Source organism: Rattus norvegicus, chromosome 10 (assembly GCF_021556685.1).
Source record: "Rattus norvegicus strain SHRSP/BbbUtx chromosome 10, alternate assembly SHRSP_T2T, whole genome shotgun sequence".
NCBI lineage: Eukaryota > Metazoa > Chordata > Mammalia > Rodentia > Muridae > Rattus > Rattus norvegicus.
In genome coordinates this window covers 10668878-10692965 of record NC_141543.1, presented here as the reverse complement: position 1 = coordinate 10692965, position 24088 = coordinate 10668878, and the positions used below count along the sequence as shown (strand labels likewise).

At 49.1% G+C, this 24088-nt stretch overlaps 1 protein-coding gene across 1 annotated transcript in view; it reads right to left on the bottom strand.

The window, feature by feature from the left end:
• Apoltpl1 (apolipoprotein lipid transfer particle like 1) overlaps positions 1 to 7507 on the bottom strand; it is a 97265-nt gene extending 89758 nt beyond the window's left edge. Inside the window, 2 exon segments of the mRNA XM_087574835.1 lie at positions 7302 to 7358; positions 7479 to 7507. Coding sequence (XP_087430961.1) covers positions 7302 to 7358; positions 7479 to 7507 — 86 coding nt within the window.
• Positions 7508 to 24088: the final 16581 nt, after the last annotated feature.

The window sequence follows — 24088 nt, the reverse complement described above, 5'->3', positions numbered from 1 at the left end:
CACTGCCTACAAGTACCTCAGCAGCACACTGCACACGGCACACTCAGGCTGTGGAACCTACCAAGGGGTCTTCGGGTTTTCATTGCTGTGAAGAGACACCATGACCAAGGCAACTCTTAGAAAGGACAACGCTTCATTGGGGCTGGCTTACAGTTTTGCAAGCCTCTGGTTTGGGGCCAGCTGCTCCCTGCCTCCCTCTGGCTGTTGCCTATACTGGTCCAGTAGGTCTCTGTCTCCCAGACTTGGAGCTGGACCTCACACACTTGTATCTACACACACTTCCATTTCACATCCATTCACAAGGCAGCCCAGCATTCCATTCGGTTTACTGATGGGATCCATGAGAGTCTAGAAGCAAAGTCCACCTGATGTGGCTTGAATAAAAATGGCCCCCAAAGGCCCTTAGGAAGTATTAGGAGGTGTGACCTTTTTGGATTAGGTGTGGCTTTGTTGAAGGAGATGTGTCACTGAGGGGTGAGCTTTCAGGTTTCAGAAGCTCAAGGCAGACATAGTGGCTATCTCTTCCTGCTGTCTGTGGATCAAGATCTAGAACTCTCAGGTCTTCCTCCAGCGCCATGTCTATGTGTATGCTGCCATGCTTCCCGCCATGATGATAACAGACTAAACTTGTGAGACTGTAAGCCAGCGCAATGAAGCGTTTTCCTTTGTAAGATTTGCCTTGGCCATGGTGTGTCTTCACAGCAATGGTTACCCTAAGAACTGTGGCTTCAAAGGAGAGGAGCCATAGGCTAAAACACAAACCTCTCCTTGGGCCTAGGAGAAAATCCTTCAGATTAGCCACTCTTTATCACAACTGATCTCCCCCAGGGGACTAGAGAGGTGGATCTGTGACTAAGGGGGAAGAGAACATTAGCATGAGCTTAGGGTCAGTTCCCACACCCACACTAAGCGGTTTACATCTGCAACTCCAGCTCCAGGGTACCCACTGCCTCCCTCTGGCCTCCATGAGCAAGGAGTAAACTCAGGCAGCTAAATACATAAGTCATTCAATTAAAAAAAAATTAAGGAATTCACCTCAGACCACCCCCCTTCCAGCCAGGCCCCTGCAGGTCATCCTGGTCCCCTGGCACGAAAGCCTCTCCTTGTCCCCATCACCGAGCTGCTCCCTGCATGGTGTCCTGTTTCACCAGCAGCCCAGGTCCAGCGTGCAGGCTCAGTGATACCATCTTCATTTACAACCATATGTAAGCCGACCTGGTCTATCCTAGTCCACACAGTTGGAAACGGCAGAGACAGCTGTACAAAGTGGCTACATTACAGGGCGGCAGTGAGCAAAACAATGAACACATGAATAAATGAGGCTTTCCATGCATAGGTCACAGGAGGGCATAGACGACCTGTGGTGGCAGAAGTCAAAAGAATAACACCTTCAGCAGAGGTAGCCAGGAGGCAAGGGAGGAGGGAAAGGAGGAGGAGAAGGAGGAAGAGGAAAGCCTGGGATGGGACTTGGTCTCTTGCTGAGAGCAGGACTAGACCAGTGTCTTCAGTTTATAAAAGTTCATTTGTGGGGCTGGAGAGATGGCTCAGTGGTTAAGAGCACCGACTGCTCTTCCTGAGGTCCTGAGTTCAAATCCCAGCAACCACATGGCGGCTCACAACCATCTGTAATGAGATCTGATGCCCTCTTCTGGTGTGTCTGAAGATAGCAACAGTGTACTCACATACAAAATAAATAAATAAATCTTTTTTTTTAAATAAAAAGTTCATTTGTTCAGAGTATTTGTGACTTTTAAGCTAGACATGGTGTTCCATGCCTGTAACCTAAGCACTTCTGAGGCAAGAGTAACGGAAGTTCAAGGGTGTCCTTAGCTACACAGCAAGTTCAAGGCCAGCTTGAACCAGAGAGCCTGCTCTAAAGGGGAAGAGGGTGAGGAGGGGAGGGAAGTGGGGGAGTATCAGGGTCCAGGCTCCACACAGGATTAAAATTCTCAACTGAAGGCCGGGCTACCAGGAAGGAGCATACTAAATACACGCAGACTACTCCTTGGGTACAAACTGACAGGCAAGTCCAAGGCCTAAAGTTCCTCTCTTCTCTTTCACTCTGCTTTCTTTCTCTCTCGCTCACTCGCCCACAGCTTGAGGCTGCAGTCTGCTTTTCTCCTGTGCACTTTTCTTATCTTGAACTCCCATTCTCCTACACACCTCTGTTCATTCCTCTTTCGCTCTCACACACACTCTTCATACACACCTCACACACATCTCACATACTCCACACTCACTCACCTTCTCTCTTCACTCACTCTTCACATAGTCCTCTCTCTCTCTCTCTGACACACACACACACACACACACACACACACACACACACACACAATCTCATGTACACCTCACATCTCACTCTCTCTCCACTTGTTTTTGTTTTGTTTTTTTTTTCCGGAGCTGGGGACCGAACCCAGGGCCTTGCGCTTGCTAGGCAAGTGCTCTACCACTGAGCTAAATCCCCAACCCCTCTCCACTTGTTTTTTATATGCTCACACATGCTCACACATGCTCACACATGCTCTCTTACTCGTTCCCTAACCTTTCTCATGCCCCAGTCTTTTATTGATACTCCAAAAGCAGGTAGAAAAAAAAGACATTATATAATCATTGCCAAATCAAATTCAAAAGAATAACCACATCCCACAAGGAACTAAGAATTACAATTGTTCCTCAAGGTTTCAAACTTCCCCTATTCCCTGTGGCCACAATAATAATAATTGCAAACTTATTGTTATTGAAACTTTAACTTTAACTTTTAACTTACTATACTTCAGAGCTCAGAGCTCCGAGCTCCCTGTGAAGCTCTAATGATAAATGACATGGGCAAAGCTGCCAGGCAGTGGCCAGAAAGACTCAAGTTAACCCTTAACTCAGCAGCTCCGCTGGCTTCCTGCTTCTGCACATTGCACACAATGACTCTCCTCAGAGTCCCAGTGTTGTGAATTAGTTTTACTAAAATATAACTTTATGAATTTTATACTTTCTTATCCCTACACACCCAAAGGAGACCAGGAACCACTCTCAAATGTTGTGCAAAACTCATCTAATAACTTCAATAGTTTTTTTCCTCTCTTGGGATCCCAATGTTGGCTCTAATTCATTTTCTAATAATTTCTTCGAACTTTCTTTGTAAGTTGAGCAATTAACCCAGAACTACCATTGTGCAGTCATTACATTGTTTCCAAGATGAGAACACACAGCATGCACCTGGGCCATTAGGGCTGTGCTGTGCTGTGCCCCTGTGCCTCAGTTTCCAATTGTTTAAGAATTGTTACATCAAGGAACATTTAGTTTCACAGAATTCACCAGAGCAGAAGGAGAAATAGGAAAGTCAGATATAATAGAATAATTATGCACACCAAGACCAACTGAAAGGCAGTCATGCACAAATGAAATCTATACAGCTGCTGTCCTGGGTTAAGGTTAGGAGAAATGGGAATAACTGTTTTTTACAAAGAGCTGCCATGGCTACTGAGATGTCTCCAATCCAGCCTACTGCAGGCAGTCCCTGTCATCATATGCTGTCCACAGCAGGGGAGTAGGGAAGGGAATGGATAAGAAGGGGGGAGGATGCAAGGGAGAAGGAGGGAAAGGGAAATTAAGGAAGGGAGAGAGGACAGAAAGAAGGAAAGCCAGAGATACTGCTGGATGGATGGATGGATGGATGGATGGATGGATGGATGGATGGATGGACGGATGGATGGAAGGCAGTCCTGCAGGAAGATGAATCAACTGGTAGTCTTTACAAGGCATTGTAGGGCACTCTTCTCCCAGCAAAACAGGCTTCATCTTCATCAGACTAGCTGTGACAACTTCCAGGACATCCTGAGACTGAGTCCTTGACACTGTCATTCTCTCAGAGGAGTGGGGGAAGGGCCACTGGATCCTCACCTGAGATTGCACCCCCAGATGTTTGTATGTCATTGTGCTTCACTGTGAGTGGCCTTGGTCTCAGGTGTAAAGTATACTGTGGAGGAACCGATGGAGGGACTCTGTCCACGCAGCTGTAGGGAGGTGCTCATCCACACTGGGGCAGACTTTCTGGCTGGCTCGCCCGTGCTTCTGTAAGGAGCACCTCAGCCATGCTTTGTAAGCAAACACAGAACTCGTGCTTCCCCAAGCTGGACGCCAATGGACTCCCACTTGGGTTTGTTGTTGGTGTCCTGTGAGGAGGGCATAGGTGTGTCTGTATCTTCTCAGTGAGAGTTCTCGCAATGAGCCTGACCAGGAAGGACATGGACACTTTTGACAGTTTAAAGGTCAGAGGAGTCAGGTGGCTAGGTGGTACAGTGGTACTCTGGCATGTGTGAGACCCCAGGGACCTCGCAGTCCATCCCCAGTTAAGACTTATTTTTATGTAAGTATTTATTTTGAGTCTATATGCCATGTTGGTGAGGGTGTCCAGAAGCCAGAAGAAGGCATTAGATTTTCTAGAACTGGAGTTACAGGACACTGAGTTAACTGGCATGTGTACTGGGATCTGAACTAGTCTTCTGGAAGAACAGAAAGTGCTCTTAACCACTAAGCTGTCTTTCTAGCCCTCCATTCATTATTAAGAATTATAATTGGGGGTGCTGGGGAGATTGGTCAGTGGTTAGAGCACCAACTGCTTTTCCACAGGTCCTGAGTTCAGTTCCCAGCAAGCACATGGTGGCTCACAACCATCTGTAATGGGACTTGATGCTCACTTCTGGTGTGTCTGAAGGCAGCTATAGTGTACTCATATAAATTTAAAAAAAATTCTTTTAAATGATGATCATTAAAAAAAAGCATTTAGAATTGGGCACATGTGGTAGTGCATACCTTTAGTCACAGCACTCAGGAGCAGAGGCAGGAGGGTCTCTGTGAGTTCGAGGCCAGCCTGGCCTAGAAAGTGAGTTCCAGGACAATATGGAGAGTCTTTATCTCAAAAACAAAATAAAACCAAACAACAAAGAAAAGAATTTGGAGTTAACTCAGAGTCATCCCAAAGGCACCATCTACATGAAAACACAAAGAACAGGTTTGAGAAGCTCTTATCAGCAAGTACTTCGGCCAGCTCGAGAATGCTACACAAGCTCCTTTAGGACTTCAGAGGGAACTAAAAGGCCACGTATACTCATAGGAAGGTTTGTCTAAGAAACACGACAACCATCATAGCAGGGATAGGGAATAAGTGGGTGGCTTCTCTTACAAGGATGCATAGGAACTTTGATGTTTGAAAAAAGGAGGAGGAGGAGGAGGAAGAGGGAGAAGAGGAGGAGGAGGAGAAACATTCAACCACCCAGTGAACGAGCCTACATTTCTGCTAGACTAACCCTACATGTAACCACTCACCTTTGTCCTCAGCTGTGGACTACACAGTGCAAGGCCAGAGCCAAGCAGAAAGAATAGCAGGGCAGGCCGAGGCCTAGAGGCTTGTCTGAACATGTATTTACACCAGTCTGCGCGCGCGTGTGCGCGCGCGCGTGCGTGTGTGTGTATATGTCTGTGTGTCTGTCTGTGTATGTTTGTGTGTGTATGTGTCTGTGTGTGTGTCTGTATGTCTGTATATGTCTGTGTGTGCCTGTGTATGCCTATGTGTACCTCTGTGTGTCTGTGTGTGTGTGTGTGTCTGTATGTCTGTATATCTGTGTGCCTGTGTGTGTCTGTGTGTTTGTGTGTGTGTATCTGTATGTCTGTATATCTGTGTGTATGTATGTCTGTGTGTGCCTGTGTGTGCCTGTGTGTGTCTGTGTATGGATGGGGCTGTAGTCAGAGGTCAATTCTGAGTCTTTTCCTGTCACTCTCCAGTTTATTTTGAGACTGGGTCTCTCCCTGAATCTGAGGCTTGTACATTTGACCAGACTGACTGACTGGTCAGAGAGCACTAAAGATCCTCTTGTCTCTGCTCCCCCATACCAGGGTTCCAGGTGTACGTGACCACACTGAACTTTTGACAAGGTTGCTGGGGATCCAAATGAAACAAAGAGTCGCAGAATGTACTCAGTAAATTAGCCAAGGCTTTTCTGGGATAAGCTCTGATCTTTCAGAATGTGTGCACATATGTGCATGTATCTGTGTGCCTTGCACATGTGTGTAGAAGCCAGAGGGCACCTCAGCTGTTTTCCTTATTTCATGTTTTGACAGGATCATTTGCAGGCCTTGATTCAGCTGCTCATGAGACCCAGGACCCAGGCAATGGAGTTGCAAGTGTGACCCACTATACCTGGACTCTTTAAATGTGGATTCTGGCAACTGGACCTGGGGCCTCAGGTCTGCTTGGTAAACACTTTATTGACTGAGCCATCTCCCCAGCTACTTCCTCCTCAAGTAAGTATTCTTTTTTTTTTCTTTTTTCTTTTTTCTCGGAGCTGGGGACCGAACCCAGGGCCTTGCGCTTCCTAGGTAAGCGCTCTACCACTGAGCTAAATCCCCAGCCCCTCAAGTAAGTATTCTTACTTTCATTATTTTACAGAAACTTAATCTGAGACTCAAAGTAGCTAACAAACTTAGCAAAAGCCACATTCAGACTTAGGAAAGTCTTGAGTCAGTGAGATGGGGAAGCAGGGAAAGGCTTTGCCACCAAGACTGAATCCCTGCACCCCACAGGTGGAAGGAAAGAACTATCTCTCTGAAGTTGTCCTCTGACCTTTACCATACATCATGGCACAGGAACATGCATGCACCACTCCAACATATATACACACACATGTGCACACACATGTGCGCACACATGTGCACATACACATGTGCATGCACACACATGCATGCATGCACACACCGTTGCCAACCTAGCTCCTCCTCTACTACCTGGATAATCATGAAGTAGGAACAGGCTGTTGGCTCTGTCTTAGTGGCTGCCAGCCTGGGAGGGGAAGACTTGTTGAGGGTAAGGAGAAATTGCTGGAGGGGAGAGGTTTGAGGAACAGAGATGTCTATAAATTTCCAAACCTGTCTTCAACCTGATACAGAACATGTCATAGTTCAATGTCACCATATCACTGCCACACCAGGTCCCCAGGATGCTTTTCTTTCTCACCAATTTGCTCTCGGTTTTCTGGTATTCTCCATCCCCAAAGACAAATGGGGACATAGGGCCAAAGACAGTTACCTGCCTGGGAACTCCCAGGTAGAAGAGCATGGTTGGGGGCTGGGGCTGCCTACCTTGCTAGTGTGAGTGGCGTGGCTCTCCTCCCATTGGTTGGGAACATAACCAAGGTCCTCACCCCACCCTGCAGCTCTGCCGTCCCCTACATCACCCTTGCTCTGGCTCTGTGCCAATGGCCTGAGACTCCTGTCAGATGTGTGACTCAGTGTCCCTGAGAGATGCAACTCACCTTCGCAGGCTGCCATGCAGGATGACGCCTCCTGTCCAGCCTGTGCGTCTGCAGTTTCTGAAAGCACAACCAGATGGTACCAGATAGAACCAGCACAAGATGAGAACAAGAGGGTGGGAAAAAGGGATGCTCTCTGCCTCCTACAGGTCCAAGGGTTTGCCTTGCCCCTTGGCTCACCTGCCCTTCCCCAGTTTGAACACCAGCATCAATGCTCCCGATGGCCTAAGCAGGCCTGGAGGTCCTGTGTGTTTTTACTTTTTCTCTTACCACAACCCCATCTGATGCAACAATGAGTTTGCTCAATCCATCAGCTAGTATGAGTCTCTCCCTCCCTCCCTCCCTCCCTTCCTCCCTCCCTCTCCCCGCTTCTTCTATACACCCACTTGTCCACTCATCTTCATCCCCATCATCCCCATCCCCATCATCCCTCTCCATGGCCATGGCTTCAGCACAGCTATGACTTCTCTTGCCTAGGAAAACCCTCCAACTCTCCAGGGCCACAATTTATCTTAAAAACATGAATCTTGCTGAGTGGTGGTGGCACAAGCCTTTAATCCCAGCTGCAGGGGGCTGGGCCTCCCACATTAATCATCCATCAAGAAAAAGCTGGCCTTGGTGCACACACTTAGGAGGCAGAGGCAGGCAGATCTCTGAGTTTGAGACCAGTTTTGTCTACAGAGCAGAGTCCAAGACAGCCAGGGCTACACAGAGAAGCCCTGTCTTGAAACACCAACCAACCAACCAACAGCAAAAGTCAAGAATCAGCCTAGGGAGATGCACAGTGAGCAGAGCATGAAGACCCCCGTCTGGATCCCCAGCACCCACACGAAGCGTCAGGCACTGTGGTGCACACTTGTAATCCCAGACAGACAGAAGCAGAGCATCCCTGGGCTCATGGACAGCCAGTGTAGCCTACTTTGTGAACTAAGGGGAAAACCAGACAAACAAACAAACAAAACCCAGACAGATGATACCTGGAGATGACCCCTGGGCTGACCTAGGGCCTCTGCTTGTACCTGCACACACTCAAGAGAGGATGGCTCTTTTCTTTCTCATCATAAAATCTCGACCATGGGGCTGGAGAGATGGCTCATCGGTTAAGAGCACCGACTGCTCTTCTGGAGGTCCTGAGTTCAAATCCCAGCGGTGGCTCACAACCATCTGTAATGGGATCCAATGCTCTCTTCTGGTGTGTCTGAAGACAGTGACAGTGTACTCATATACATTAAATAAATAACAAAAAATAAATAAAAATCTGAACCACAAAGCCAGCCAGCCTCTGCCTGCCCGTCTGGACATGACCAGTGCCTCTCTCTCTCCAGCCACACTGGTACTTGTGCTAGGCACGATGTCTTTACACAAGCTATTCTGTCTAAATACTGTTCCTCCTGCTGTCTGAACTCCAGGCTGTTTTAGGTCCCAGAAGAAATGCATCTCCCCAGTCCCCCTTCTGCCTACAGAAGGTCCCTCTCTACCTCAGCACTTTCTCCATTACTATCGTAAAATCTGTGATATAATTATTCTGATTTAGTTAATTTTGTAGCCCTTGGCTTCTGAAAAAACTCAGTACCAAGCAGAGAAAGGAAAGGTTGAATGAATGAATGAATGAATGAATGAATGAACAAGCGAACGAAAACGAATCCCAATCAAATTATATATTCCACCAATTCCATCATTCTGGCAACCACTAACAGCTGCCATCACCTACAGACAGAGGTCTTGAGACACCAGGGACCTGTGACTCTAGGGATCTGTGACTCCAGGGATCTGTGACTCCAGGGACCTTGAGACTCTAGGAACCTGTGACTCCAGGGACCTGTGATCCCAGGGACCTGTGACTCCAGGGACCTGTGCTGGGACTCATGGCTTGTCAGCAAAGAAGCCAGGCTCTAACACAACTGGGCTCATTCCACAGTTTTGCCACCTCTAATTTCATATAAAAATATGTGGGGCCAGCATTAATGGCTTGGTGAGTAAGAATACTTGCTCCAAAGAATCCCTGTCTCAAAAAACCAAAAGAAAAATAGAAACAAAGAAAAAAAGAAAGAAACAAAGAAACAAACAAAGAAACAAAACAAAAAAGAAAAGAAAAGAAAACTTTTGCTGTTTTGAAACACTGCCTAGTATATAGCCCAGGCTGGTCTTGAATCCTCCAGCCTTCTAAGTGTTAAGATTACAGATGTCCCTCACCCCACTCAGCTATTATGTTTTCTTGGTTGGTTTTGTGGTTATGTGTTCTGGGGAAAAAACCCAGGGCCTCATGCCTGCCAGGCAAGCACTCTACAGGTGAGCTACACCCCGCCCCTCCCTTTTAGACATTATTACAGTGGCACAAAATGTATCATAGTATACACAATCATTCCTCTCCTCTTTGTGCACAAGTCCCACCTCCTGCTTAGACATGACTGACAGCTTGCCCGTGTTTCCCTGCAAAGCCAGCCTGGGAACACCTCGACCTTCCAGAAGGGGCACGTGTTGTAAGAACTCTCCCTATTTCTCAGGCACTTAAAAAACAAACAAACAGGGGTTGGGGATTTAGCTCAGTGGTCGAGCGCTTGCCTAGCAAGCGCAAGGCCCTGGGTTCGGTCCCCAGCTCCAAAAAACAAACAAACAAACAAACAAACAAACAAACAAACCACAACCACACTGTCATTTCACAAAAAGGCTTCAAAGAACAAAGTTCATTTGGTGACGAATCCACAGAAAGTAACAGAAAATGTGAGGGCACACACAAGCAAAAGGCTTCACCTGGGTTCTGCATCTTATTAATTTACACTTTTATTCATGTGTGTGTGCATGTGTTCTTGTGTTTGTGTGAATGTGTGTGTGCATCTGTGCGTGTGTGTATGTGTATATGTGTATGCATGTGTATGTATGTATGGGTGCATGTGTACGAGTGTGTGTGCATGTGTGCATGTGTGCGTGTGTACGTGTGTGCGTGTGTGCGTGTGTGTGAGCATGCACACTTGTGCACACAGGTACCTACACTAAATACATGTAGAGGCCACAGAACAACTAGCCAGAAGCAATTCTCCCATGTACCATGTGTGTCCTGGATCTAACTCAGACCGTCTGCTTCAGGGCGATACCCTTTCCTCTCTGAGCCAGCTCACTGGCTCCATTTACTTATTTAGAACAAGGTCTTGCCATGTAGCCCAGGCTGGCCTGAAGCCTGTGGTCCTCCAGCGTGCTCCTGTGTGCTTGGTTCACACCGCTCACTTCTGAGAAGAGGTTTGAAATGGACCTTGTATGTTCTCCAGCCGGAAAGAGAAAGGTCTCTTGTATCCGGGTCATGTAGAGCCACCATGCTTCACTCATGTAGCCAGCTAACAGGGGTTTACTGAATCCCCAGAGGAGGAAGCGGCAGATAGAGATGGTGGTAACCTGCACCCCACTCATCAGTCACCCCTGGCCTGAACCCTCACTGATGCAAGAGAAAATTTAAGTAATTGGAACAAAACTCTGACACTTAACTCAGAAAGATTGTGGAACGTGCTGGAAACCACAGTGCCTGCCTCCACCCCAGCTAAAGACATCAAATTTTTTCAATGAACTTTGAAGGTGTGGAGGCATGAACCTTTAATCTCAGCACACAGGAGGGGAAGCAGCTCAAGAGTTCAAGGCTACAGAATCCGACTACACATGGGGCTACGTGATACCTTTTCTCAAAAGACCAAAAGTTGAAAAATCACCAGGTGGAAAATGTCTACTAGATTTCAAAGAACGGAGACACATGGACATCAGATGCTTTCTAATATTATCTTGACAATCTTGGGTTTAAAAATCTTATGAAAATTAATTCTACCTGCTTTCACATTTTAAAAATGTTAAGTTGGGAAAGTTAACATTCCACAGTCAGGAAACACATGCAGGTCTATCTCAGCCTCCTCCAGAACTTCACCCGAGCTTGGGAGAGCTTCCACAGGACCCCTGCACACCAGCCTCCCAGACCCTCCACCAGGGTTTAGATCAAGTCCCCAGCAGAACCCTACCTTACCCTCTTCGGGAAGGCGGGAAGGCGGAAGAGGGAAGGAGGGGGTGGGGGAGAATTCACCTGTAAGTTTAGCTCAGCTCTCCCCAGCAAAGTGCAGCAAAGCGTCAGAGGGCATTTTGGAAGGAACCTGACTCCTGCAGATCAGGGTGGCTGCTCTCTCCATGCCACTTAGAAAGCGACTTCCGGCCTGTGCCCAGAGCAGGACCAGCACCAGGAGCCCCATGGGTACCAGCGTCAGCATTCTTCAAGAACAGGGGAGCCCACAAACCACAGCTCACTCCCTAGAGGAGCTGGCTTAGCTCTCTCCAGACCAAGAGAGAGGGAGTGAGGTGGTGGAGCATAGACCAGCCAATCAGAAGTCTGTGGTGACACTCCCAGCTCCCGGGGAAGGGATAGCGGAGAGCTTGAGATCACTGAGGGGAAGCTGTTTTTGTCTCCTAGGGACAGTGAGGTCTCAGGACATTCACACCTTGTGGCTGTGCAGGTTTGTCAATGAGTGTGTATGTGTGTGTGTGTGTGATATGTGTGTCACAGCACACGTGTGGAAGTGAGAAGACAACTTTGCAGGAGTCAGTTCTGTGTGTGTGTGTGTGTGTGTGTGTGTGTGTGTGTGTGTCTGAGCACACGTGTGGAGGTGACAGGACAACTTTGCAAGAGTCGGTTCTGACACAGGAGTTTTGAGGTTGTGCTTAGACTTCACACCAAGCTCCATTACCCGCTGAGTCATCTTACTGGCCCTGTGGTTTTTGCTAGTTTGTTTTGTAATCTAACATATAAGACACAAAAATGCCTTCGCGCATGTAATTAGTGGCCTTGAGGACTAAGCTCCTAAGCCTCCACCTGATAGGCTCATGGTCAGATGCTTGAATGAGCTGTACCTCTGCTAGAGGGAACAGGGTGACCATCGGGACAGATCTACAAGGCCTTGGGGACAGTGGTGTCACAGTGCTGGGGCTCAGGGCTTTCCCAGAGGACAGGAAAGGCAGAACTGCTCACATCTACCTTGTACTCCCCAAGCTGGCCTCAGTTTCCCTCACTCCAGAATTCCCTCCAACTGGGCTTTTTTTTGCTAAGCTCCAGGTCCCAAATCCCTCATGGCAAACAAAGTCTTCATGAAGCACTTGGTTGAGGTAGGATATCTACAATACAGTTCCACCATTCAAAGTGGGCAGCTCAAGGCTGGAGCAGTGGCTCAGTGGGTAAGGTGCTTGCTGATGGGTAAAGAGGGTAGGACCCAGGTTCAACTCTCAGCCACATAAAAGCCAGGCATGTGGCTCACACCTACAACCATAGCGTTGGAGGACTCCCCGATGGGGCTGGCTGGTCTATGGGTTAGCCCAAAGTAGAGAATTCCAGATTTAATAAAAAAAACTCACTCTAAAAAATTAAGGGGTCTGGAAAGAATCCATCCATGTTGGGCACTCATGATGCCCTTACCTCTAACTCTCTAACTTCAGGAGATAGAAGCGCCCTTCTGGCCACTGCGGTCATGTGCACACACACTTCTCTCTCTCTCTCTCTCTCTCTCTCTCTCTCTCTCTCTCTCTCTCTCTCCCTCTCTCTCTCTCACACACACACACACACACACACACACACACACACACAAATAAAAACTTAGAGAATAAGTGACCAAAGAAGACTTATCTGACGTCCCCATCTTGGGGGACGGATATATGTCCGTAAGTCCATACATGCACACATGCACACAGAGATATATACACACAAAGAAATGCAGCACATGGTGTGCTGTATGCTAGCATGATGACAGACTTGTGCATCCATCACACAAGGCAGTATTAGACTATTTTCATTGCTTTGGAAGGAAACCTTGAGGCTGTTAATCCAGGGTCTGGTCTCTGGCCTTGGCCACCATTTTTATTTTTTGGGGGGGGGGTGTCCTTTGAATATTTCACACAAACAGCGTGACATGAGGCCTTTTGGATCTGGCTTCCTTTTCAGAATATGTGTTGCTGAAGTGTGCACTCTGGTTTCCTCCTCAAACAGGTGGTGTTCCTGTCCCAAGCATCTTCACTGTCCAGAGCCCTGAGCCACGAGGCTGAAGTCCCAGCTTCTGGGGGCCTATGATGCTTTCCAGGGTGCCTTCGGGGAGAGGTGAAAGCTGAGCCCCAGAAGGTTGGTCTGAGGATGAAATGCCTAGTGGGGACACAAAATGCATCTACAGACAACATTCACACAGTGAAACGATGCCAGCCAGGGAATGAACAGTTGACCGCAATGCCCTGCAATGGGTGCTCTGGGAGCAGTTTCTGAGGAGAGTTTCTCGTGGCCTCCAAGAACAGATCCTAATAGTAATAATGACAACACTGTCCTCAGAAGGCTGTGTCTAGCAGTAATGGAACCCTCATGTGGATTAATTCCATCAGCTCCCCAGCCATGTTCCCACTAGGTGGAGCAGGCCTCAGAGAGGGTAAGTCACTCCCCCAACCTCACACAGCTTCTGAGGGTTTGATCCACTCTAGCTGAAGAGGCCTTGCTCTTTTAACCCTGGTGGCTTTTCTGGGCCCTTCTCCACCTTCTCCCCTGGGAGAGTCTACCTCAGTCTATAGTCTGGATTCTCCCCATTCAGAGTCGGGACATTGAGCCAAATCTTGCCATCTGTGCTGTGGTCTCCAGGCAACATGGAAATGTTAACAGAGTGGGCATTCTACAAACTAGTGCCTATGCCCCATTGCAGAAACAGAATCACCAGGGCGGCCCTGCCTCCCTCTGTCCCAGTCACTGGTAGCTCATTGTGTCTGCTGTCATGCCAGGCCAAGATGATGTGCCGCCCAGGAGCTCTGCACTATGTCCCATCTCTAAACAGTTAGAGCATCACAGGGCCAAACCTTGGTCAGCTGGGCCATGGAGCCAGGATAAGGGACAGCATTCCCACAGGCCTTTTAGACAAGCACCTGCCACAGACCCTGCTTCCACTCTGTGTTTTCACATCTGCACTCCTGGAGCTAATGAGACGTCACTTCCACTCACAATGACCAGAGCATGAATCAGGCCTACTACGCAGATGGGACTATTGGAAGTCAGGAGCCTGCATCTTTCTTTTTTTTTTTTTTTTCAATTTTTTTTTTGGTTCTTCCCCCCACCCCCCACCCCCCCCCCCCGGAGCTGGGGACCGAACCCAGGGCCTTGCGCTTCCTAGGCAAGCGCTCTACCACTGAGCTAAATCCCCAACCTTAGCCTGCATCTTTCTAATAATGTGTTTTCTCTGTTCTGGGGACAGAACCCAGGGCTTTGCCCATGTGAGCCAACTGCCCCCCCGCACTGCGCCCCCCCAGCACTGCGCCCCCGGCACTGAGCCCCCCCTGCACCGCGCACCCCTCCCCCGCACTGCGCCCCCCTCTCCGCACCGCGTACCCCCCCACACTGCGCCCCCTCTCCGCACTGCGCACCCCCCCCCGCACCGCGCACCCCCGCAGCCCTAGACTGATACCATTTCACACTGATTTTATTTTTGTGTTTTTTTAAAGATTTATTATTTTGTATGTGTGTGTGTTCCTGAGTACGCTTATGTGCAACACCAAATACACATATGTACAGTACATGTGTGGGTTTCTGCAGAGCACAGAAATTAGTGCCAAGTCTCCTGGAGCTGTAGTTGGGGCAGTTGTGAGCCAGAGTAGGTCCTGGGAACCAGACCCTGCCCTTCTGTAAGAGCAGGGAGCACCCTGACCACTTGTTTTGATTTTCGTTTTTTTCCAAGACAATATCCTTGTTCACAATTTTAGGGTCACAGAAACAGTGAAGGAAAGCCAGGGGCTTCCCATCCTCCTGCCTCATATGTCCGGCCTGCGCACACTCCGCAGTCCACACCACGGAGCTCCAGTTGCTAAGAGCCTTGGGCCCACCAGTGGCTCACAAGAAGACTGCTTCTGAACATGATGGTGATGCAGGCCCACTGTCTCAGACTCAAGAGGCTGAGGCAGGGGGATCAGAATATCCTAGGAGATACTTTCTGTGTCTCAGAACAGCAAAATCAAAAGAAGAGATGGGTTGGGCTTGTGTTTTCTCTCTCTCTCTCTCTCTCTCTCTCTCTCTCTCTCTCTCTCTCTCTCTCTCCCTCCTTCCCTCCCTCCCCCCCTCTCTCTGTGTTGAGAAAGGGTCTCATGTAGCCCAGGCTGACCCTGAAAGTCACATCCCCCTGCCCTCCATCTCCCAAGTGCTATGATTGTAGGTGTACATCATGGTGTACTGCTCAGACAGTGCTGGGAATTAAGCTCACCATTTCCCTCCCCCTAGGCAAACACCCTACCAACTGAGGCACACCCCTAGCATGTCCTGTAGAGACAGGGACATCCCAGTAGAGGGCCCTCGAGCTGTGGAGCCTGGCGGGCCTGTCTTATGAAATACTGCCCTTCTGTTATCTTTGAGATGAAAGGGGTAGGGAGACTCTGTCCCCTATTCATCATGAGAAGGCAGGGAGGAGGGAGGGTGACTCCTTTCTGATGACTGTTCAGTGAGCTGTGCGAGCGACCTTTGAAAACCAGTTTCTTTCTTTTTTCTTTCTTTTCTGGTGTTTCGAGACGGGCTCTCTCTGCATAACAGCCCTGGCTGTCCTAGGGCTCACGCTGTAGACCAGGCTGGCCCCAAACCCACAGACATCCCCCTGCCTCTGCCTCCCAAGTACAGGGATTAAAGGGGGGCACAACTATTGCCTGTCCTTCTTGATGTCTCTGGGTTTATTAATTCACTGGAACAACTAAAGGGCTGAAAATGAAAAGTGAAGTCTCCTTCCTGTGTTCAGAGAGAGAACAAAGGCCAGAGAGGAGTCAGATGCAGGAGCTGTCACGTGATGAGCTTAGCAGGGCCCAGACTTGGGAGACAGATCATGAGGTCGTCAGCCAGCCACAGTAGACAAGTTCACAGGAGAGGGCAGAGATTTACACAAAAGCAATACAAATAAAAGCAGGCAGCTGTGTGTTTCTATACAAGCACACTTCTCTCTTAGGTCCCAGCATGTCAGTATGAGCATCTACCCACGAAAGGTACAAGGGGCCAGCCAGATGGGCCAGCTTGTGAAGGTGCCCACCACCGAGCCTGGTGATCCGAGTTCAATCCCCAGGACCCACACGATGGAAGGAAAGACGTGACCCCCGTACTATGACCTCTACATGCATACCATGGTAAACGTGTGCCTACACATTCACACACCCAGTAAATAAATGTGTGGGGGGAAGGACACACAGCCTCACTCTGTATGGGTGTTCACGGCTGCTATTTTTACTCGGCGTTAGAAACAACACAAGCAAACAGCTCTCAAAAAGTACCTGGATAGACAAGTTGGGGCATTCCATAAAGTGAAATATTATACAACAATAAAAAGGTGCACGGTCTAAGGCATCATGGTCCACAGTCTCCGGAAGGGCTTACCTGGACCTGCATCAGTAACTTAACTCTGAGCAGTGCAGTGTTTTCCTCTGTTAATTAGGGAAGGAGACACTTGCCAAACGGCTGCAGTGTGTAGCTAGCCCACACTGTCCTTACTGCCGCTCTGATGTGCCGTGTTGGGAAAACCCTTAATGACAGGCTGACACCCACAAACATACTAGTGAACTCTTACTCATTGTCAGCTGATATACTTTCTCAATCAGAGGTCAAGTTCCTGATCCTGCTGCAACCGGGGCCTCAGGCAGGCTGGGAGAGGGAGGGCACACAAAGCTGACCCAGAAGAGCAGCAGGCAGGAAAGCAAACTCACAGCCTGTGACTCCTCACTGCAACACAGGCTGAAGGAGCACCGCCTCCTCTTCTGTCTCTATGGAGCACTTCCTCCTGGTGTTGACGGCCATCGACATGGGGAAGGGTCTAGGCATGGACAGTCACCAAGTGCTGAGTGCAAGCCAGGAGAAAGGTCTAGAAAAATCTCTCCTCCTTCCTCCCATGAAAAGGTCTCCACAGGGGCACGAGAAGAGGATGCGCAGCTTAAGACCTCTGTCTCCTTCCTGATGCTTAAGTCTTTCGAAAGAGCACGGAATGCCAGGCTGATCCAAGACTGCTTTTCACTGTCCCAGGCTATGCACTCTGACTGCAAGAAGCCCCCTGCACTGTGTGCTCACGTGGTTTCTATCCACTGTCCTTCCCCAGGACTGGGCTCCTCAGCTGTGCTGCCGGGCTCCGGATGAGCCTGTTCCGGGCTCCCAGGGCATGCGCACAGAGCATGTGCCAGCAGAGCCACACTGGGTAGTTTGGCAAGCTCGATTTTTGGAGGGCTCTCTAGGTTTTGAGATGGGGTCTCACTGAAGGCCAGGCTAGCCTGGAATCCTGATCTTCCTGCCTCCACCTCTGACATGCGGGGATTATAGGCGTGCCTCACCGAGCCCCACTTAACCAGCTTGTTAATTATAACTTTCCATCTGCAAACATGCCCACCCACCCACTGCTCAGAATTTCAAAAGACGATAAGATGGGCGCTAAACTATGCGGGGCCAGGCTTAGTAGATCCTGCTTGTCTAGCATGCGTGAAGCTCTGGGTTCGGTGCCCAGCACTGGATAAACAAGGCATAGCCAGCATCCCTGTAATTACAGCTCTAGGAAAGTGGAGGCTTAGGTTGTCCTCTGCGATGTGGTAAGTCTGAGGACAGCTGGGGATAAACAAATGAGACCCTCTCAAAACAAACAAGCAAACAGGGCACTGTGAAGCCATCTTTACTATGAAATGGAATGTCTCTATTCATTTAGTTCTGGGCAGCACATACAGAGAATAGCAGGTCCTAAGAACACAAACCTGTCCAAGATAAAGTTAGTGTTAGCCACTAACATGTGAATGGATACGTAAGTCTCACTCCAACTGTGGAACACTACACAGCAACGAAAAGTAAGAGAACAATGTTCAAGTTACATTCACCTCAAAAATGTTAAGAAATCAGGACACACAGGGAAGCCCAGGTATCATGTGACTGCTTACAAGAAATACCCAGAATAAGTAAATCTTCACAAGGAACTGATTGGCTGTGGGTGGGCAGGGTCACATATGACTCAAGGGTTCAAAGTTCCTTTTGGGGAGGTAAAATATTAAGAGCACTGCAAATATACTCAAAATCGTTCATTATGCTGAGGGGCTTGTGGCTGGCACCTGTCATTCCAGCACTTACAAGGCAGAAGTAGAAGAATCAGGAATTAGGGGGCAGCCTGCGCCACATGAGACCCTGTCTGAAAACAAACAAACAAACAAACAAAAAACAAAAACAAAAACCAAACCAAAATGTATCACACACTTCAAGTGAATCATGTGGAGTGTGAATTAACTCAGTCTCTGTAAAGATGAACTCCACCCCCACAAAAAATTTCTTACCTCAAAGCTCTAGTAGGTGTCTGCTGACAGTTCCTCCCTCTCTTCATTCTTCCCTCCTTCCTTTCTTCCCTTTCTTCTTTCCTCCCTCCCTCCCTTCCTCCTTTCCTTCCTCCTTCTTCGCTTCCTTCCTTCCTCCTTATTCCCTTCCTTCCTTCCTCCCTCCTTCCTTCTTCCCTTCCTTCCTTCCTCCCTCCTTCCTTCTTCTTCCCTTCCTTCCTTCCTCCCTCCTTCCTTCTTCCCTTCCTTCCTTCCTCCCTCCTTCCTTCTTCCCTTCCTTCCTCCTTCCTTCCTTCTTCCCTCCTTTCCTTCCTTCTTCGCTTCCTTCCTTCCTCCTTCCTTCCTTCCTCCCTCCTTCCTTCTTCTCCCCTCCCTTCCTTCCTTCCTTCCTCCTTCCTTCTTCCCTTCCTTCCTCCCTCCTTCCTTCTTCCCTTCCTTCCTTCCTCCTTCCTTCTTCCCTTCCTTCCTCCCTCCTTCCTTCTTCCCTTCCTTTCTTCCTTCCTTCCTCCCTCCTTCCTTCCTCCCTTCCTCCCTCCTTCCTTCTTCCCTCCCTTTCTCCCTCCTTCCTCCTTCCTTTCCTTTTGACAGGGCTCCACGTGGCCATGACGACTCCCTATTCTCTATACAGCTAAGGGTAGCTTTGATCTTTCCTCCCCAGTGCTCCCTTCAGTGGTGTGGTGCTGAGACTGAAACCCAGGGATTTATTTGCATATGCCGGATAAGCACCCTGCCAGCTGAGCTCCATCCCCAGCTCTGTTCTGTGCACTTCAGGTTGTCTGAGGCATATGGCCTCTCGCATCTGCTTTCTCTTTGCCTCATTCTTTTGAGGTTCACCCACACCATGGGGTGTGGGCACTTTTTTCCTTTTTTAGGATGTAACATGTGTTTAACCATAAGCTCAGGGCAGCTGGGGATACGAATTCTAAATGTGGGAAGATTGGCTGTGGACTCTGCACTTTGCTGGGGCTCTAGCAGAAAATCTAATGCCTTTTTTGTGCCTAGAAGGTACTGAAAGCAATACTGAAGTGTGTGTGTGTGTGTGTGTGTGTGTGTGTGTGTGTGTGTGTGTGTGTGTGTGTTTTAACCACAGCTCATGAGACTATTGGGTGGAGACCAAGGAGGCCACAGAACATCCAACAGCTCACAGCCCTGACCTCTAACAACATAGAAGGATGTGGCCAGTGCTGTAATGTACTCTAATAAGCCCTGGGTGAGTTTCAGACAGGAAGTCCCTCTGCTGTGAACAGTTCTACCATTGCTACCCAGCATGCACAGTCTCCTCCAGCCCCTGGTCTTTCTTTCTGGGTTCTTGGCAGGAGTGAGGGCATCTCAGTGTGCATTTACAAGCAAGATCTTCACCATAAAGAAGCAGGGGATGTGACAGCATTATTTTTAGACACCTTTTTATTATGTTTAGTTATTTTATTTGTGAGTTTGTGCCAGGGTGTGGAGCTCAGAGGGCAACCTGTAGGAGTTGAACCCTACCATGTGGGTCCAGGATACGGAACTGAGGCTGTCTGGCACAAAAGCCTCTCATGTTCAAGGCTGTGTCCTGGAGCATGGCACATAAGAACCAGGGCTTACAGAATGAACTATACCCAGTATCCCAGGCCAGACAGAAGTCAACCATGAAGGGCTAGACATCAGTTCAGGGGCAGAGTACTTGGCTTGCATGTTCAGGGCTCTGGGTCCATCTCTGTCACACATAAACCTGGCAAAGGGTGCTTGCAGTAGGGAGGTGGGGTGGGAAGATCAGAAACTCAAGGTCAATCTTGGCTACATAGCCTCATAAGAGTTCATGGCCAACCCAGGTTATAGAACCCTCTCAAAAAGAAAAGAAAGGGAAAATATAAATAAACAAACAATAAATAAATAGAAAACAAAGGAAAAGAACATCAGAAAGGGAACACAAGTGACCAAAACTGACCTAATTCTTCAGGAGGTCGTCTGAACTGTCTGCTGTAAGCAACCAAGCCCACGTCAGTAGGTTATCGCCATACTGGGCTGGAGAAAGTTCAGCCCCTCCACTGTTACAAGAGGAAGCCTTGTTATGGTCCTATTCAGGCGTCTTCCCTTTTAATTACTAAGACAACACAAAGAAAGCATTTCTGTGGTAGCCAGCCCACACTGATCATGCTGCTAGAGGGGCTTGGGGTCCCCCAGGCTCCATGTACAAAAGCTGTGGAGAGCATTCTTCTGGCCTAGCAAGTCTTTCCCACTATGTCTTGCCTTGGCTGGAACTTCAGACAAGACTGAATGGCTGCAAGTAGGGAAAGCCAGGCAGGAGCGTGCTAGCGCATCCTTCAGTGCTCACGTCAGCAAGGTATCTTAGGAGCTTCTCTCAAGGGGCTTGGCTTTCACACGCATGCACGCATGCACGCACACTCACAACTGTCTTAGGTGGAGGCCTGCACTGACTCACTGCTGCCAGCTGTGAGCAAGCTGCACACAAAACAAGAGAGCACGGACTTAGAACAGCAGAGAAGACAGCTCGCAACACCAAATCAACCACATGGTGACACGGGACACACCCTGTCATTATGTTCCAGTGGCCACAAAACAGCTGACCCTAGGCTGACAGCTACTGAGCTGGCCATGCCATTGTCATCAGAGACACCCTCTACCACACACGCACACCAAGCTCCCACAGCACAGGGCTACACTGTCCATTCTAGAAAAGTTTATATAACAGACCCCCACGCCAGTCACACCCAAACCCCTACATGCACATACCCAGGAAGACACACAAAAGGACCCTTCAGCAAAATACACTCTCCTGACTGTCTTAGACTGAGGCCTATGGAGGGAGGTCCTATCCTCAGCCATCACCTCCCATTTGGCATGGGGTGAGCATTCTTTCTGCTGCTTTAATTTCAGACAGGAACACAAAATGCAAATTACAGCTTAGGAAAGCAGCCACAAGCTCCCCATCCCCAGCAGTCTTGCCATGCGCCCTCTTGTGCATTCTGGAGTCTTTAAGAGTGGTAGTGCCTCTCATGCCAGTGCTGGGGTTGGGGGAGGGTAGGTAGGGCAAAGGTACCTCTGGAGCCCTCTATCTGCCTGAATAGTGGACTCTGGCCTGGTTCAAAACCAAAACAGAACAGAGAAAACAATAAATGGCCAAATCAAGGGCTCAGGATGTCACATGGCTACTAGAATTCCTTCCAGGAAAGGACCTAAGCAAACTCTACCTCTCCTCCCAAAGTCAAAATGGCAAACCAAGGCCAAATTCTGCCCAAGAGTACTCAGGGTGTGAATGAGTTTACTGGGACTCCTTACAGAACATAGGTAAGGGTTTTGGTGTAGAGGCATGATACCCCTCCCCAATAAAGTTCAAAGGAAGTCATTACCAAACAGGGGTGAAGCTTTCCCCACAGCCACACTAGAGCCACCTCTCTCCTGTCTTCTTGGCTCCCCTCCATGGGGGTGCGGATGCAGTCAACAAGACCTTGTTTATTTCTCCATCAGGGGTGTGGGTACAGTCAACAAGACCCTCTGTATCCTTCCATCGGGGCTGTGGGTACAGTCAACAAGACCCTCTGTATCCCTCGTGGGGGTTGTGGGTACAGTCAACAAGATCGTCTCTATCCTCCATGGGGAGTGTGGGTACAGTCAACAAGACCCTCTGTATCCCTTGTGGGGGTGTGGGTATAGTCAACAAGACCGTCTCTATCCTCCATGGGGAGTGTGGGTACAGTCAACAAGACCGTCTCTATCCTCCATGGGGAGTGTGGGTACAGTCAACAAGACTCTCTGTATCCCTTGTGGGGGTGTGGGTACAGTCAACAAGACCGTCTCTATCCTCCATGGGGAGTGTGGGTACAGTCAACAAGACTCTCTGTATCCCTTGTGGGGGTGTGGGTACAGTCAACAAGACCATCTCTATCCTCCATGGGGAGTGTGGGTACAGTCAACAAGACCATCTCTATCCTCCACGGGGAGTGTGGGTACAGTCAACAAGACCCTGTCTACCCCTCCATGGGGAGTGTGAATACAGTCAACAAGACCCTCTCTATCCTCTATGGGGAGTATGGGTACAGTCAACAAGACCCTCTCTATCCTCCATGGGGAGTGTGGGTACAGTCAACAAGACCCTCTCTATCCTCCATGGGGAGTGTGGGTACAGTCAACAAGACTCTCTGTATCCCTTGTGGGGGTGTGGGTACAGTCAACAAGACCGTCTCTATCCTCCATGGGGAGTGTGGGTACAGTCAACAAGACTCTCTGTATCCCTTGTGGGGGTGTGGGTACAGTCAACAAGACCGTCTCTTTCCTCCATGGGGAGTGTGGGTACAGTCAACAAGACTCTCTGTATCCCTTGTGGGGGTGTGGGTACAGTCAACAAGACCATCTCTATCCTCCATGGGGAGTGTGGGTACAGTCAACAAGACTCTCTGTATCCCTTGTGGGGGTGTGGGTACAGTCAACAAGACCGTCTCTTTCCTCCATGGGGAGTGTGGGTACAGTCAACAAGACTCTCTGTATCCCTTGTGGGGGTGTGGGTACAGTCAACAAGACCATCTCTATCCTCCATGGGGAGTGTGGGTACAGTCAACAAGACCATCTCTAACCTCCACGGGGAGTGTGGGTACAGTCAACAAGACCCTGTCTACCCCTCCATGGGGAGTGTGGATACAGTCAACAAGACCCTCTCTATCCTCTATGGGGAGTGTGGGTACAGTCAACAAGACCCTCTCTATCCTCCATGGGGAGTGTGGGTACAGTCAACAAGACCCTCTCTATCCTCCATGGGGAGTGTGGGTACAGTCAACAAGACTCTCTCTATCCCTCGTGGGGGTGTGGGTACAGTCAACAAGACCCTCTCTATCCCTCGTGGGGTGTGGGTACAGTCAACAAGACCCTCTCTATCCCTCGTGGGGTGTGGGTACAGTTAACAACATCAGCAAGGAGCTCTTGCAAACAGGTGCAGCTGACCTCCCTAGGAGGGCAGTTGTTTGGCCTAGTCCTGTACTAGGACTAGTAGTACTAGTACTAGTACTACTCCTAGGATGGGGGAGGCCATGGGTTTGATCCCTAGTAGTAGAGAACAGGCAGAAGGGAGTGAAGAAATGACAGAGGTCAGGTGAAGAGACCCTGATGTAGAAGCATTCATGCCCACCCTGTATTGCAAGTCAAAAGCCGTGGCCCAAGAGCAGAAAGCTACCGAAGGCCAGTCACTTCCTGTGCATCCTCACCGTGGCTTCCTGCATCGCCCTCTCAGCTTCTCTACCCACAGGCTTACAGGGAAATAGCCACCCCTCCAAAGCCCCTTCTTGGAGAGTCTGTACAGTCCTGTGTGGGGGTGTGGTAAAAGGAAGCCTAGGATATATGTTGACTGTCAGCCAGATAGCAGTCTGCCTAGGTAGATCCATGGACCTCAGGGGCTAGCCTACTTGTCTACCCCACAAGAAACAGTGGCAGGAGTCTAAATTCACAAAAGCACGTGGCCATCTTGGCACTTAACTCCATGTAATATATATCTTGAAGTCCTT